General features: G+C 42.0%; 1 protein-coding gene across 1 annotated transcript; it reads left to right on the top strand.

Moving 5' to 3' along the window:
• The first annotated feature begins 4,843 nt into the window (after nt 1–4,843).
• On the top strand, nt 4,844–16,858 carry LOC121580662 (CMRF35-like molecule 8). The gene is made up of 10 exons (XM_041895639.2): nt 4,844–4,992; nt 9,702–9,925; nt 10,144–10,267; nt 10,679–10,760; nt 13,860–14,014; nt 14,855–14,926; nt 15,045–15,141; nt 15,505–15,596; nt 15,811–15,860; nt 16,244–16,858. Exons 1-10 carry the CDS (start codon nt 4,938–4,940, stop codon nt 16,319–16,321), a joined length of 1,029 nt encoding a protein of 342 aa, XP_041751573.1. The 5' UTR covers nt 4,844–4,937; the 3' UTR covers nt 16,322–16,858.
• The last annotated feature ends 1,504 nt before the right edge of the window (nt 16,859–18,362 follow it).

Genomic DNA, 18,362 nt, shown 5'->3' with positions numbered 1-18,362 from the left:
CAAAGAATGCTGAATTGCATCCAAAGAACACCATACCTACTGTGAAGCATGGGGGATGTAAACATCATGCTTTGGGGCTGTTTTTCTGCAAAGGGACCAGGACGACTGATCCGTGTAAAGGAAAGAATGAATGGGGCCATGTATCATGAGATTTTGAGTGAAAACCTCCTTCCATCAGCAAGGGCATTGAAGATGAAACGTGGCTGGGTCTTTCAGCATGACAATGATCCCAAACACACCGCCCGGGCAACGAAGGAGTGGCTTCGTAAGAAGCATTTCAAGGTCCTGGAGTGGCCTAGCCAGTCTCCAGATTTCAACTCCATAGAAAATCTTTGGAGGGAGTTGAAAGTCTGTGTTGCCCAGCGACAGCCCCAAAACATCACTGCTCTAGAGGAGATCTGCATGGAGGAATGGGCCAAAATACCAGCAACAGTGTGTGAAAACCTTGTGAATACTTACAGAAAACGTTTGACCTGTGTCATTGCCAACAAAGGGTATATAACAAAGTATTGAGAAACTTTAGTTATTGACCAAATACTTATTTTCCACCATAATTTGCAAATAAATAAATTTAAAATCCTACAATGTGATTTTCTGGATGTTTTTTTCTCATTTTGTCTGTCATAGTTGACGTGTACCTATGATGAAAATTACAGGCCTCTCTCATCTTTTTAAGTGGGAGAACTTGCACAATTGGTGGCTGACTAAATACTTTTTTTCCCCCACTGTATATAATAGATCTCAGATAGCAATCACCATGGCAATCTTATATGAGAAATCAGTTTGGCTTCAATCTCTTCAGCATTTCTTTGCTATTCATCCATGGTCAACTCTCAACCTGACATAAGAGTTAAGGACATTTGCAAGCATGACAGGGAAAGCCACCCATTCATTGAATGAGGCAGAATATGTTGAATGTATGATGAATATACGTGTACGTGCATTTAAATACCTGCATGCATGCCAGAGTAAATGATGTGAGTCCATCATTATGCAGTAGAAGAAGAGAAGTGATCCATTGGGACACATTGTGCCCTGACATTAAGAGACACGCCTCCTAATGGATCGACAGGAAGCAAATCTAATGTTCCAAGGTACTTAATGTTCCTAAGTACCCCCCATCTGATCTACGGGATAGAGCTTTGACAAGACAATCTGAACCGTTTGAACTAATGGATCCGCTTGCATACAGTACACGCAGTGTTTAATGCGTAACACTGATTTATCATTGGTTGTATGAGTGTAGGATGGAACTGCGAACACAGTCATGCCCACACACTATCTGATTTCCTACTGACACCTTTCATTCAATGGGCGTTGCACATAGGCCTAATGAGTCCACACTTTTCACAGAAGCTGCATGGACAAAATTAATGTCCAAACGGGAATGTCTGTTGACTTTTTTCCTGTTCGTGATGGTTTAATAAAACATTGGTTATTGATTAGGCTACTGTGCGCCTCCGCTTGCAAAACAATAACCAATTGCGTTATATGTCACCAGTAGCCTGCTTGAAATTGGCGTATTGGTGCATGTTTTTAAGGACGCATCTCATATATTTCCACCCCTCCCACCCCTCCCACCTCAGCGCAAGCGAGCTGCTATAAAACAGGTAAATTACCAACCCTGGCACCAGGGTTGGAAAATAGCTTTTACAAGTCGAAATTGCCAAAGAGCGTTTGACACTAACGCCGCCTTAATGCCTGGCTGAAGCTCCATAGACCAACCAGAGGAGGTCCCACCAAGTACACATCTTACACATCCTCCTGAACACCAACCATGGAAAGGGGGATACCTAGTCAGTTGTAAAACTGCATTTAACCCAACCCCTCTGAATCAGAGAGGTGCGGAGGGCTGCCTTAATCGACGTCTTCGGCGCCCGGGGAACAGTGGGTTAACTGCCTTGCTCAGGGGCAGAAGGACAGATTTGTACCTTGTCAGCTCGGGGATTCAATCCAACAACCTTTCTGTTACTGGCCCAACGCTCCTACCCACCAGGCTACCTGCCACCTCCTCTGTGACTGTGATTGGTCGATCTGCAGCCCAGCATTGGTGTTCAAGATTATTGTTGTTTTTTTAACTTTCTTTAATCTGACACATATTCCCTTTTGCACTTGAAGTCAAACTAAAATAAAGAGATGAAATGGTACCAGTGGGTGGTTTAATGAAGGAGAGATAATTGGGACATTGCCCATTTTTTGGAACGTGCCTCTGAGTTACGCCTTGATCACACCGACAGCGTTATTGTATTTATTACACCAGAAGTACATTAATTTCCAATGGAACGCTGCGTTTTGACTTACAGCATTGTGTTGCAGAGGCAGCTTCAGTGTGTTCTGTGTGGTGCATAGGTTGGATTTATCTAACATGTGTGTCAAACTGTATGCGTTGACGGCTTGACAGAAATGGTAGCAGAAGGTGAATGTTGAACTTTTGTTGCACACATATCCAGATGATGCTGCGCATTATTTGGCACAATCACTCTGTTGGTGTGATCGAGGCGTCAACGCCAGCCGAAAACAGAGCCTTATAAGTGTATACAACTTTGATGCATGTTGTTCTTTCTCTTCTCAGGATTGGTTTACAAAGGTGATGTTTGGGGCACAGGAGGTTGGTGGCACCTTAATTGGGGAGGACGGGCTCGTGGTAATGGCTGGAGCGGAATCAGGAGAATGGTATCAAATACATCAAACACATGGTTTCCATGTGTTTAATGCCATTCCATTTGCTCAGTTTCGGCCTCCCCTCAGCAGCCTCCTGAGGTTTGGGGTCACCATGACTGAAGGCTTGCTGTGCAGACATAACACACGTATCTTCTTTGTCTATGATCCAAGAAGTTTGCACCAACCTGCCTACAGTACATTGCACCTGTGAAAATATATCTTTCAAAAGTAATTTGAAAATGTTAAATGGCACAAATTATAGAATATATTCTGCATGTTGGGTTAAATGATAGAATCAAATCGTAACGACGCTGTCGGTGTGATCAAGGCGTTAGGCTGGGCAGCTGTGGGAAAAACAGGATTATAGAAATCTTTGCTAATTTATCAAATAAAATAAAACTTAAATATTACATTTACATAAGTATCCAGACCATTTACTCAGTACTTTGTTGAAGCACCTTTGGCAACGATTACAGTATTGAGTCTTCTTAGGTATGACGCTACAAGCTTGGCACACCTGTATTTGGGGAGTTTCCTCCATTCTTCTCTGCAGATCCTCTCAAGCTCTGTCAGGTTGGATGGGGAGTGTTGCCGGACAGCAATTTTCAGGTCTCTCCAGAGATGTTCGATTGGGTTAAAGTCCGGACCTCTGGCTGGGCCACTCAAGGACATTCAGAGACTTGTCCCGAAGCCCCTCCTGCGTTGTCTTGGCTGTGTGCTTAAGGTCGTTGTCCTGTTGGAAGTTGAACCTTCGCCCCAGTCTGAGGTCCTGAGCGCTCTGGAGCAGGTTTTCATCAAGGATCTCTCTGTACTTTGCTCCATTCATCTTTGCCTCGATCCTGACTAGTCTCCCAGTCCCTGTCGCTGAAAAACATCCCACAGCATGATGCTGCCACCACCATGCTTCACCGTAGGGATGGTGCCAGGTTTACTCCAGACGTGATGCTTGGCATTCAGGCCAAAGAGTTCAATCTTGGTTCCATCAGACCAGAGAATCTTGTTTCTCATGGTCTGAGAGTCTTTAGGTGTCTTTTGGCAAACTCCAAGCGGGCTGTCATGTACCTTTTACTGAGAAGTGGCGTCCGTCTGGCACCTCTACCATAAAGGCCTGATTGGTGGAGTGCTGCAGAGATGGTTGTCCTTCTGGAAGGTTCTCCCATCTCCACAGAGGATCTCTAGAGCTCTGTCAGTGTGACCATCGGGTTCTTGGTCACCTCCCTGACCAAGGCCCTTCTCCCCCAATTGCTCAGTTTGGCCAGGTGGCCAGCTCTAGGAAGAGTCTTGGTGGTTCCAAACTTCTTCCATTTAAGAATGATGGAGGCCACTGTGTTCTTGGGGACCTTCAGTGCTTCAGAAATGTTTTGGTACCCTTCCCCAGATCTGTGCCTTTCCATATTCCTGTCTTGGAGCTCTTCTGACAATTCCTTCGACTTCATGGCTTGTTTTTTGCTCTGACATGCACTGTCAACTGTGGGACCTTATATAGACAGGTGTGTGCCTTTCCAAATCATGTCCAATCAATTGAATTTACCACAGGTGGACTCCAATAATGTTGTAGAAACATCTCAAGGATGATCAATGGAAACAGGATGCACCTGAGCTCAATTTCGAGTCTCATAGCAAAGGGTCTGAATACTTATATAAAGAAGGTATTTCTGTTTTTAATTAATTTTGAATGTGCAAATATTTCTAAACGCCTGTTTTCACTTTGTCATTATGGGGTATTGTGTGTAGATTGCTGAGGATTTTTTTATATATTTTTTTACCATTTTAGAATAAGGCTGTAAGGTAACAAAATGTGGAAAAAGTCAAGGGCTGAATACTTTCCGAAGGCACTGTATAAAGCCTTACTACAACTCTAACACACCCCAATTCTTTATGTGCAGCAAAACCATGCATAAAAAAACGTTTGATGCGTTTTATATGCCAAGTATTAGACTTCAACAAGAGATTAAATTATACAATTATAGATTAATACAATTGTAGAAATTAGGCTTGATGTTGCAAAAAAAAATTGTAAACATCATTATTCATGTTATGATAAAGAAACAGTACATATAACAGCCTAACAGTAATTATCGTTGGAGGTAATAGATATAATAACGACAGGGAACTGAAATGGTTAAACAAAACATCTGTGACATCTGGACACCACATTTGTAGGTCATGTGACCAGCAGGAAACGAGGGTTAGGGAACGGGTTGTTTTAGGGAACGGGTTGTGTTGATGAACCACTTCTCACAGCGCCATAGCCTCATACAGTCACAGTCTGGAACATGATGACTCCTCCCCTACTCTTCCTCGCCTTCCTCCTCCTCTCCTGTCTGCCAGGTAAGAACTGAACTCAGGTTTGCTTTCTCCTGAGACACAGATTAACTCCTGCTCCTCCTCCTGGATTAACAACATGGCCCCATGGAGAATCTCTAATGACAGTGTTATGTAGTCCTGGAGAAAGCTTAATTTTTTTCAACGCTGTAAAAGTCACATTTGCTCCTCGGGATATAATGTATATAGTATATAGTGAAGTAAAGGGTAGCTAGTTATTGAACAAACTAATTTAAATGGCTGAGAAATTTATGCCCTATGTCCCAGACTGTGTTATGCCCTATGTCCCAGACTGTGTTATGCCCTATGTCCCAGACTGTGTTATGCCCTATATCCCAGACTGTATTACGCCCTCAAGCAAGTGTGACCTTCTTGGTTTGAACCTGGCTCGTCTGCACACCACAAGACTGTGTTAGCCCGTAGAGCTAAACTCTAGGAAATAATCTCAGGGAGCTAACGGAATTTTCAAGTCTCAGGCAAGGGAGGAGGAGAGTAGGAAGGCGGAGAAGAGCGGAGCTGCCAACTCTCACGCATTGACCGTGAGACACACGCATTTGACCCTCTTCTCACGCGCTCACGGCACACCTCTTATATCTCACGCATTGAAAAGTAATGTTTTTATTTTTCTAATTAGACCATTGTATAGTCAGCGCGTGAACCTTTCAACTGTGCTCCAGATCGTTTTGAAATCGGAGTATCTGCGCCTCCAATTTAAACATCACAAGCAGAAGCTCTATCGTTGTCCTGTCTTGCCACGGCACTGTGAACCACGGCATATTGAAGCGAGTGGATTGGGATGCATGTATTAAAGAAACAACATTAGAGTGGAGCTGAATGGAGAGAGAGAACGCTCTCTGCCGAGTGTATAAAACCGTACAAAGAGCTGCACGGTAGCGCTGTTTTATGTACGATGTCAACAAAATTAAAGTTGCTGTTACTCCCGTCCTTATTGCAGAATGTAGCCTTTTGGCAGCATATACTAAAGTCGATTTAATCCATCCTTGTATTTGTCCCCTCCGTTTGGTTATTGGCATTTAGGCATGTGACAACGAGAAGGCAGCAGACAGACCTACAGGATGTTTTAGCAGGGACGTTTGGTAGGGTGGCCTGCTTTGTAACTATGAAAATCATTTTGACAAATAGAAAGTGAAAGTTTGATTCTAGAGAGTGGACAAACCATAGAACCGTTATTTGGTTAATGTGTAGGGGCAGATTGATGTAATCTTGTCTTCGGGAGATTTTATTACCTATTTACTTTATTTAGACTGATCAGTGGAACAATTCTCATTCTTAACAATGGGCTAAAATATTGGGTAATTAGTGTGCTTGTCAGCAAGAACACTACTGTTATTCCCAACACTTATTGTATTATTCCACTTCTTCCCGATTTTGCCAGTGTAATCACATATTTGAAATCTGATATGCCTACTCTTGTCTTTGAAAATGTATTATATTATACAACTCATAAACGCATCATATTTTGTCTATGTAGAGGAGATACTCATTAACTGTAAGTCGCTTTGGATAAGAGCGTCTGCTAAATGACGTAAATGTAAATGTAAAATGATGACAAAGATATTAAACTAGTAGGAATAAACCACCTGAATGTTGATATTCATTAGATCTTTGAGAAATTAATTGTTATAACAAGAACATTTTTAAACACCCAACACTTGGGAAACATAGATTAGGGGTGGCCAACCCTCCTGGAGAGCATGCAGGATTTTAAAGAGATAGTTCACCCAAATTACAAAATACAAAATGTTTGTGTCCTTACCTTGAAAGCAGTCTATGGACAAGGAGACCGCAATCTATGATTTGGTTTCCCACTGCCATAAACCATTAATATAGACAATTCCTGGGCAGAGTCTTGGTGTAGTGGTAACACTCCCCAGCATGTATCGCATACAACTTTCCACCTGAGAACAGGGATCAGTCCCTGCTTCCAACCTTCCCACTGTTTCTAGCGTTTGCCTGTCTCCCTATCTCATTACTGTCTGAATAAAGCCTCAAACCACCTAAAAAATATGTTTACAAAAATATTAGCATACTTAAAATGTCATCCCCCCAAAATATTAAAGTAACAAAGTTGTCGAATTTTAAATGTTCATTTAATGCACCCTGATTACACCTGACCTGTGGTTGAAACGTTTACATTTTCCACCCTGGTCATAAAGCCTAAGCCATGTCAATATACAGTTGAAGTCGGACGTTTACATACACCTTAGCCAAATGCAACTCAGTTTTTCACAATTCCTGACATTTAATCCTTGTAAAAATTCCCTGACTTAGGTCAGTTAGGATCACCACTTTATTTTAAGAATGTGAAATGTCAGAATAATAGTAGAGAGTGATTTCTTTCAGCTTTTCATTTCTTTCATCACATTCCCAGTGGGTCAGAAGTTTACATACACTCAATTAGTATTTGGTAGCATTGCCTTTAAATTGTTTAACTTGTGTCAAACGTTTCGGGTAGCCTTCCACAAGCTTCCCACAATAAGATGGGTGAATTTTGGCCCATTCCTCCTGACAGAGCTGGTGTAACTGAGTCAGGTTTGTAGGCCTCCTTGCTCGCACACGCTTTTTCAGTTCTGCCCACACATTTCCTATAGGATTGAGGTTAAGGCTTTGTGATGGCCACTCCAATACCTTGACTTTGTTGTCCTTAAGCCATTTTGCCACAACTTTGGAAGTATGCTTAGGGTCATTGTCCATTTGGAAGACCCATTTGCGACCAAGCCTTAACTTCCTGACTGATGTCTTGAGATGTTGCTTCAATATATCCACATAATTTTCCTTCCTCATGATGCCATCTATGTTGTGAAGTGCACCAGTCCCTCCTGCAGCAAAGCACCCCCACAGCATGATGCTGCCACCCCCGTGCTTCACGGTTGGGATGGTGTTCTTCAGCTTGCAAGCCCCCCCCCTTTTCCTCCAAACATAACGATGGTCATTATGGCCAAACAGTTCTATTTTTGTTTCATCAGACCAGAGGACATTTCTCCAAAAAGTACGATCTTTGTCCCCATGTGCAGTTGCAAACCGTAGTCTGGCTTTTTTATGGCGGTTTTGGAGCAGTGGCTTCTTCCTTGCTGAGCGGCCTTTCAAGTTATGTTGATATAAGAGTTGTTTTACAGTGGATATAGCTACTTTAGTACCCATTTCCTCCAGCATCTTCACAAGGTCCTTGTTGTTCTGGCATTGATTTGCACTTCTCGCACCAAAGTACGTTCATCTCTAGGAGACAGAACGCGTCTCCTTCCTGAGCGGTATGACGGCTGCATGGTCCCATGGTGTTTATACTTGCGTACCATTGTTTGTACAGATCAACGTGTTACCTTCAGGCATTTGGAAATTGCTCCCAAGGATGAACCAAATTTGTGGAGGTCTACAAAAAAAATTCTGAGGTCTTGGCTGATTTATTTTTGTTTTCCCATGATGTCAAGCAAAGAGGCACTGAGTTTGAAGGTAGGCCTTGAAATACATCCACAGGTACACCTCCAATTGACTCAAATGATGTCAATTAGCCTATCAGAAGCTTCTAAAGCCATGACATCATTTTCAGGAATTTTCCAAGCTGTTTAAAGGCACAGTCAATTTAGTGTATGTTAACTTCTGACCCACTGGAATTGTGATACAGTGAATTATAAGTGAAATAATCTGTCTGTAAACAATTGTTGGAAAAATTACTTGTGTCATGCACAAAGTAGATGTCCTAACCGACTTGCCAAAACTATAGTTTGTTAACAATAAATGTGTAGAGTGGTTGAAAAACAAGTTTTAATGAATCCAACCTAAGTGTATGTAAACTTCTGACTTCAACTGTATACCAAGAGTGTGCAAAGCTGTCATCAAGGCAAAGGGTGGCTATTTGAAGAATCTCAAATATAAAATATATTTTGATTTGTTTAACACTTTCTTGGTTACTACATGATTCCATATGTGTTATTTCATAGTTTTGATATCTTCACTATTATTCTACAATGTAAAAAATAGTACAAATAAAGAAAAACCCTTGAATGAGTAGGTGTGTCCAAACCTTTGACTGGTAGTGTACGTAGAATTGCAGGAAATTAGCTTTAACATTTTCCCGTCTTAGGGTTGTGCCAGGGGGAAAATCTCACTCCAAACTTTCTTAAAAAGTTGGCAGCCCTTGAAGAGGGAGTAGGGAGGGGAGAAGGGGAGGGAATAGAGAGGGGGAACTGAGGGATGTGAAAGTGACAGTAACTATTTTCAAGGAAAACGAAACCAGAAGTGTGCCGTGGAAGGGGTGCTATTCAGGGTCACTTTAAAAACATTCTGTGCTTTTTTATAGATAGGAGTTCAGGGCTGCCGGTTACATATCAACAGTACCAGAGAGGAACCATTACTTTTAATAACATACACATTGACAGGCATCGGTTAGGGCTTAATGACCTCTCTGCCTGTAGTGTCTTTATGTAGGGTGACATGGCAGTTGTAGAGGGGTTAGGGGTCAGGGGTTGACGTTAAGGTGAATGACCTCTGCCCCTCCTTGCCTGTAGGTTCTTTCTGTAGGGTGACCACCGTTGGTGATCTAGCGGTCCTGGAGGTGTTAGGGGTCATGGGTTAATGACCTCCTTATCTTCCTGCCTGTAGGTTCTCTATGTAGGTTGACCACCATGGGTGATCTAGTGGTTCTGGAGGGGTCAGGGGTTAATATTAGGGTGAATGACCTCTCTGCTCGCTGCCTGCAGGCTCTCTCTGTAGGGTGACCACTGTGGGTGACCTGTCGATCCTGGAAGGTCGGTCGGTGATGATCCCGTGCCACTACGAGCCGCAGTACGCCAGTTATGTGAAGTACTGGTGCCGAGGCAGGGTAAAGGACCTCTGTACCAGTCTGGCTCGCAGCGATGCCCCACGGGGGCCAGCTGCACCTGGAGAAGACAAGGTGGCCATTTTTGATGACCCGGTACAGCAGGTGGGAGGATCCGATGGTTACTATTAGGATAGATACTTTATTGTACATTTAGTAGAATTAGATGTTCAGTATGTTGTTATCTGCTGCTGACACTGGAAGTCTCCAGTCATAATCAAAGTGATAATAGAAGTGTATTTTTCATGTTTTTACATGAATGAAGATGATGGTGATGATGACTACGACAATGATGATGATGATGTGTTATATTTTATACCCAGGTGTTCACAGTAACAATGACAGACCTGCAGGAGGAGGAGACTGGATGGTACTGGTGTGGTGTGGAGGTGGGAGGAGTCTGGAGTGCTGATGTCACAGCCTCCCTTCACATCAACGTTATCCATGGTGAGTGGACACAAGTCCTCTCTTCTCCCTGAAGTGTGTACTCATTTGTGCACTTGTTCACACACCGAGTCACAGTCCCACTCCCCATTGTAACGCCTTCTCCCTTAAGTGTGCACTCATTGGCTGTGTTCTGATTCTCTAAACTTCTCCAGAAGTCTGCTCTTATTCACGCCCCCTTTATGCATTTAAAAGCATCAGATTGGTGCAAGCATGGCTGGAGGGAGTTTTCACCATATTCCATCATCACAGTAGTCCATTCCTTATTAATCTATGAGGGGGAGTGAACGAATGCACAATTCGCCAGAAGGGTAGAGAATTGGAATGTAGCCATTCACTCTGGTTGTTGCTATAGTATGCTGCGGTAGTTAGTTGGTATGTCAACACTACATGTTCATACGTGGTGCTGCACAGGTGTGTCTGTGGTGAACAGCGTGCTGAGCGGAGAGGAAGGGACCAGCGTCACTGTCCAGTGTCTCTACAGCCAGGGATACAGGTACGACTGGATATCACCTCTATAGCAGGGCCGGAGAGCTACTGTCCTGTAGGTTTCACTCCAACCCTCATCTAGTGCACTTGATTCAAATATTTATACGCTGAATCAGGTTAATTACAACTGTGGTTGGAGTGAAAACTGACAGGAAGGTAGCTCTCCAGGAACAGGGTTGGAGAGCCCTGCTCTGTAGAGTACATAACCATATCAAATCAAAGTTTATTCGTCGTGCACACAGTTTAGCAGATGTGATAGCGGGTGCAATGAAATGCTTATGTTACTAGCTCCTAACAATGCCGTAAAATGTCAAACAAGTACACAAATAATACAATAAAACGTTTAAATCTTGAAATGTCAGAATGAATCCAATTAACCCAAATGCAATCTATACGTCTCTACACCGGATGAATTTACACAAGATATACTAAGAATGATATGTACAGCAGTAGATATACTAAGAATGATATGTACAGCAGTAGATATACCAAGAACGATATGTACAGCAGTAGATATACTATTAATTATATGTACAGCAGTAGCTATACTAAGAATGATATGTACAGCAGTAGATATACTATGAATGATATGTACAGCAGTAGATATACTAAGAATGACATGTACAGCAGTAGATATACTAATAATGATATGTACAGCAGTAGATATACTAAGAATGATATGTACAGCAGTAGATATACTAAGGATGATATGTACAGCAGTATATATACTAAGGATGATATGTACAGTAGTATATATACTAAGAATGATATGTACAGCAGTATATATACTAAGGATGATATGTACAGCAGTAGATATACTAAGAATGATATATACAGCAGTATATATACTAAGAATGATATGTACAGCAGTAGATATACTAAGAATGATATGTACAGCAGTAGATATACTAATAATTATATGTACAGCAGTATATATACTAAGGATGATATGTACAGCAGTAGATATACTAATAATGATATGTACAGCAGTATATATATACTACGAATGATATGTACAGCAGTATATATACTAATAATGATATGTACAGCAGTAGATATACTAAGAATGATATGTACAGCAGTATATATACTAAGAATGGTATGTACAGCAGTATATATACTAAGAATGATATGTACAGCAGTATATATACTAAGAATGATATGTACAGCAGTATATATACTAAGAATGATATGTACAGCAGTATATATACTATGAATGATATGTACAGCAGTATATATACTATGAATGATATGTACAGCAGTAGATATACTAAGAATGATATGTACAGCAGTATATATACTATGAATGATATGTACAGCAGTAGCTATACTAAGAATGATATGTACAGAGGTATATATACTATGAATGATATGTACAGCAGTAGATATACTAAGAATGATATGTACAGCAGTATATATACTATGAATGATATGTACAGCAGTAGATATACTAAGAATGATATGTACAATAGTGGATATACTATGAATGATATGTACAGCAGTAGATATACTAAGAATGATATGTACAATAGTGGATATACTAAGAATGATATGTACAGCAGTAGATATATTAGTGAGCCATGTCAAGAATCCAGTAGATACAGTGCATTGGGAAAGTATTCAGACCTCTTCACTTTTTCCACATTTTGTTAAGTTACAGCCGGATTCTAAAATGGATAAAAAATATATATATATCCTCACCAATCTATAACAATACCCCCATAATAACAAAGCGAAAACAGGTTTTTAGAAATGTTTGCAAATTTATTAAAAACAAAAAACAGAAATACCTTATTTAAATAAGTATTCAGACCCTTTGCTATGAGACTCGAAATTGAGCTCAGGTGCATCCTGTTTCCATTGATCATCCTTGAGATGTTTCTACAACTTGATTGGAGTCCCCCTGTGGTAAATTCAATTGATTGAACATTATTTGGAAAGGCACACACCTGGTATATAAGGTCCCACAGTTGACAGTGCATGTCAGAGCAAAAACCAAGCCATGAGGTCGAAGGAATTGTTTGTAGAGCTCCAAGACAGGATTGTGTCGAGGCACAGATCTGGGGAAGGGTACCAAAAAATGTCTGCACCATTGAAGGTCCCCAAGAACACAGTGGCCTCCATCATTCTTAAATGGAACAAGTTTGGAACCAGCAAGACTCTTCCTAGAGCTGGCCGCCCGGCCAAACTGAGCAATCGGGGGAGAAGGGCCTTGGTCAGTGAGGTGACCAAGAACCCGATGGTCACTCTGACAGAGCTCCAGAGTTCCTCTGTGGAGATGGGAGAACCTTCCAGAAGGACAACCATCTCTGCAGCACTCCACCAATCAGGCATTTATGGTAGAGTGGCCAGACAGAAGCCACTTCTCAGTAAATGGCACATGACAGCCCGCTTGGAGTTTGTCAAAAGGCATCTAAAGACTCTCAGACCATGAGAAACAATATTATCTGGTCTGATGAAACCAAGATTGAACTCTTTGGCCTGAATGCCAAGCGTCATGTCTGGAGGAAACATGGCACCATCCCTACGGTGAAGCATGGTGGTGGCAGCATCATGCTGTTGGGATGTTTTTCAGGGGCAGGGACTGGGAGACTAGTCAGGATCGAGGGAAAGATGAACGGAGCAAAGATCCTGCTCCAAACCTGCTCATTATGAGGTATTATGTGTAGCTTGATGAGGGGGAAAAAATAATGTCCTGCATTTTAGAATAAGGCTGTAACGTAACAAAATGTGGAAAAAGTCAAGGGGTCTGAATACTTTCCGAATGCATTGTAAATAAATATGTGGTGTGTATAAACAGTGCAACTAAAATATAATGTACAAGAGTAGAAATAATAGAATCAGCTATGTCGAGAATACAGTATTTAAATACACATTACAAAACACCATGGCAAAATGGATAGAATTGCAGGAATTTAGAGTCCGGAATAATAAATATATATGTATGTGAATGGTGTGTAACCTGTCTGTATAGAATACCCTAGTATTAGATCTGAACTCCTGCTCCCATGTGACTTGTGGCAGAGAGAGTAAACCTACAGTAGGCCTGAGATTTTGTGCAGTTGCCAGTAGGATTGTGGGTCTGTGTCTGTCTGTGTGTTGTCAGGCAGAGTGAGAAGCGCTGGTGTCGTAGTGGTGACTGGAGCTCCTGTCTGGTGACGGACGGTGAGGGGCGGTATGAAGACCAGGCAGTAGAGATCAGAGATGACCTGACCAAGGCTTTCACTGTCACCCTGAAGGGACTGGCCCAGAGAGATACAGGTGTGGAGAATATAACTCTATGCTAAATAACACACAATGGTGCAGTGATGTGAATTTTGATGAAGAAGACGATGGTGATTATCTTTAATTATATATTATATTGTAAGTGTGTATCTGCAGGCCGGTACTGGTGGAGGTTATTATTATTGCTGTTAATAATATTACGTTAACATTCTAATGTTGTTTCTGCAGGCTGGTACTGGGGGTGGTTATTATTATAATGATGATTATTATCGTCATGGTAATATTCCCATGTGTCTGCAGGCTGGTACTGGGGGTGGTTATTATTATGATGATGATTATTATCGTCATGGTAATATTCTCATGTGTCTGCAGGCTGGTACTGGGGGTGGTTATTATTATGATGATGATTATTATCGTCATGGTAATATTCCCATGTGTCTGCAGGCTGGTACTGGGGGTGGTTATTATTATAATGATGATTATTATCGTCATGGTAATATTCCCATGTGTCTGCAGGCTGGTACTGGGGGTGGTTATTATTATGATGATGATTATTATCGTCATGGTAATATTCCCATGTGTCTGCAGGCTGGTACTGGGGGTGGTTATTATTATAATGATGATTATTATCGTCATGGTAATATTCCCATGTGTCTGCAGGCTGGTACTGGTGGTGGTTATTATTATGATGATGATTATTATCGTCATGGTAATATTCCCATGTGTCTGCAGGCTGGTACTGGTGGTGGTTATTATTATAATGATGATTATTATCGTCATGGTAATATTCCCATGTGTCTGCAGGCTGGTACTGGGGGTGGTTATTATTATAATGATGATTATTATCGTCATGGTAATATTCCCATGTATCTGCAGGCTGGTACTGGTGTGCTGCAGGACAACAACAGGTGGCTGTTCACGTCCTCGTCACTCCTCCAGCCACAACAGGTACAGGATGGTTAGATATGATTGGCTGAATCTAGGGGTTAGAACAGAAACGTGGCACCCAGAAGCAGGATTATGAAACGTGTTGTGTGTGTGTGTCCTGCACTGCCTGCTCCTATAGTGAAGCCCCCACCAGAAGAAACCCCCCAGTCTGTTCCTGTGTCTCCGTCTGTCCCTCCTCTTTGCCGCCACATCGCTGAGGGAGCAGACCACCACAGGTAACACTGCAGGCCAGGGAGGGATAGGTAACCATGGGTAGGAGTTACCACAGCTATGGGTAACCCTGTGTGTGCGCGTTGCAGGCCAGGGAGGGATAGGTAACCATGGGTAGGAGTTACCACAGCTATGGGTAACCCTGTGTTACCACAGCTATGGGTAACCATGGTAGGAGTTACCACAGCTATAGGTAACCCTGTGTGTGCGCGCTGCAGGCCAGGGAGGGATAGGTAACCATGGGTAGGAGTTACCACAGCTATGGGTAACCCTGAGTTACCACAGCTATAGGTAACCCTGAGTTACCACAGCTATGGGTAACCCTGAGTTACCACAGCTATGGGTAACCCTGTGTGTGCGCGTTGCAGGCCACTGTGGGAGTTTCCTCTGATGGCGTGCGGCGTTCTGTTCATCTTGATGGTTCTGGTGCTGCTGCCATGGAAGATACTGGACCAATACAGTAAGTACTACACTGGGTTTAGTAGTTTATAATACACAGAAGGTACGAAACACACATTACATTGGATGTATCCAGTGAACAAAATGCAGGCCTTATGCATAACTAATTCATGGCAATGTGTCCCGTTACAAGTTACAATGACACTGTCTGCTGGTAGACAATGGGATAAGCATATTATATTGCTACTAAGTTCAACCTCACCATATCTTTCCAGACAAAACACACAGGACAAGACAGGCAGAGGAGCTGGAAGCCAGACTCAGTGTAAGTCCACTACAACTATCAGCTGATCCAGAGTCAGTGTAAGTCCACTACAACTATCAGCTGATCCAGAGTCAGTGTAAGTCCACTACAACTATCAGCTGATCCAGAGTCAGTGTACGCCCACTACAACTATCAGCTGATCAAAAACGCATGGGGTGTATTCATTATGCCGATTCTGTTGCAAAGCTTTTAGTCTGTTATGAAATGTTTTGCAACAGAAACCATTTACTCCAAACAGAAAACGCAAACAAGTTCATATTGTACAAGGTCCCTCCCCGTTTCGTTTGCCTCCGTTTGGTTCTTAAACAGTAAACGGTTCCCGTAATGAATAGACCCTTGTTTCCCCTTGTTTTAAACACCTGTGATTTGACTGACCCCACCAGGACTCCCCAGGTGACAACTGGCAGAACACCTCTGTTGTCTTCCTCAACTCCGCCTCACAGAAGGTGCACGGTTTCTGACCACGCCCACCATCCAGTCACCTCTGACCTCTAACCTCCACCCTCCATTTCTGGCCATCTTCCTTCAGGGCTGGACACCATGTTGCTGCCTCTGATTATTCCATCCATCCTTCCTTTCATATAACAATATGTTCAGTACCATTCTGTACTGTGCTGTATGGTCCTGCCCTTTGGTACAGACCTGCTGAGTACCACTAATGTTTATGATGTTAGTTATGACTGATTGTGATGAAAGCCTGACATGTTAAATAATGTTACGATAACGTTTACTGAAATCAGTGTCTATATAAATCTACTGTAACTATTTGTTTGTTCCATTTTGTATTGTATATAAAAAAATTCTATGAAAAATGCAAGAAACAATTACGGGAAAGGGACTAGTTATAGTTCTCAGTGTACTGGATGGACAAATTGATATAGAAAGGGCCTTATAAGACCCCACTTATTTTTCCTTAGCGATGCAGCGCTTTAAATGTTGTACACGTGAAATTGTGTCATTCTGAACATTATATTACATTTTGTGCGACTCGAGCGATACGTCTCTGTGTAGCCTACGATACTTTTCCCTGTGCAAATGCTCGGGGAACACGGAGAAGCGGCACAGCTGGATAGGGGAAACGGCTTGAGTCGCATAAAATTGAATATAACCTTACAGAGAAAGTTCGGAAGTTGCCGATAAAGGGAGATCGCAAAAAAAGTGTCTGGGCACTTCTAAAACATGCCATTTGAATCAAAAATAGAGATTTGGTTCAAATAAAGTGAACTTTCTACTTTAATGGATCGACAGGAATAAAACCTAATGTTCCAAGTTACATCATGTTTCTTAGCGCCCCCAAATGTAAATGATCAGCCATACTGTAGACACCATACACATCCTGCCTCTCATCGTGTTGATTTATATTAGATGAAAGGGCAAAACTTAGAGACATCAACATTTTGATTAAAGAGAGATCAGTAGTCTCCAACCCTCAACAGGCTCAAGAACACTAATGGACGATTCACTACTTCCCCACCTGCAGAGTTATTCACTTATTACCCCCTATGTCCTATTTTCTGCATTTCCCAGAAACGGAATGGCCTTCTGTTTGAGCAGAAAGGTAAAACAACAGGGAGTTACCAGTCTTTTTAGCTAACATTCCACTCCTTGCCACTCGCCAAAGAGTCTGGCCTTTTGGCAATCTCAAAACGTTCAATATGCAGCCGGATTTACAGCGCAGTTGCTGATTGGTAGTTGGAAACAGTAATGTTTTCCATGACAGTGTTATGGAACATGGGGTGCGTGCAAATTTGGCGCGATGCAGTAAAAAAATATAAATTACATATACAATATATACATTTCCTAAATAATATAAATACACACACTTTTTTTTTGCTGCCTCTTGGGCACCTCACGGGCCTGGGCCCAGGGGCTTCAGCCCCGGTAAGCCCCTGCATTAATCCGGCCCTGCTGTGCATCGCACAGGTGGTGGTTGCCTAAATTCACTGTAGTAGGCTAGGCCTAATATAAACTAGCAAACTAATGGTGGACTAATAGCCCATGAATAAACGTATAATTTACACGTCTTCACGGTTCCCTTCTTGCACAATTCATGCATCTCCACTAGCCTCTCTCCCTCTTCCTCATATAGCTCTTGAACCAGTAGTCTAGCACAATGCGTGTCCCAGAAGTAGCAATATAGTTTGGTCACTTATTTTGAACAAGTAAAATGATTGATTGAGATATATATATATATATATATAGAAATCAATATATACATACATATTTCTATTTATTATGGCAGCAGCTAATGGGGGGATACAAGGCAGCAGCTACTCTTCCTGGGGTCCAGCATAATTAAGGCAGTTATACATTTTAAAAACATTACAAAAACATTACAATACATTAATATGTCACGATCGTCGAAGGAGGAGGACCAAGGCGCAGCGTGATACTCGTACATCTTACTTTATTAAGTGTACATACGACAAACAAAACAACAAATGATACGTGAAGTCCAACGGTACTAACATAAACCAACACGGAACAGAAACAAAGAGCACA

This window comes from Coregonus clupeaformis, chromosome 14, assembly GCF_020615455.1.
Source record: "Coregonus clupeaformis isolate EN_2021a chromosome 14, ASM2061545v1, whole genome shotgun sequence".
Lineage (NCBI taxonomy): Eukaryota > Metazoa > Chordata > Actinopteri > Salmoniformes > Salmonidae > Coregonus > Coregonus clupeaformis.
This window is presented reverse-complemented; position numbering and strand designations above follow the sequence as displayed.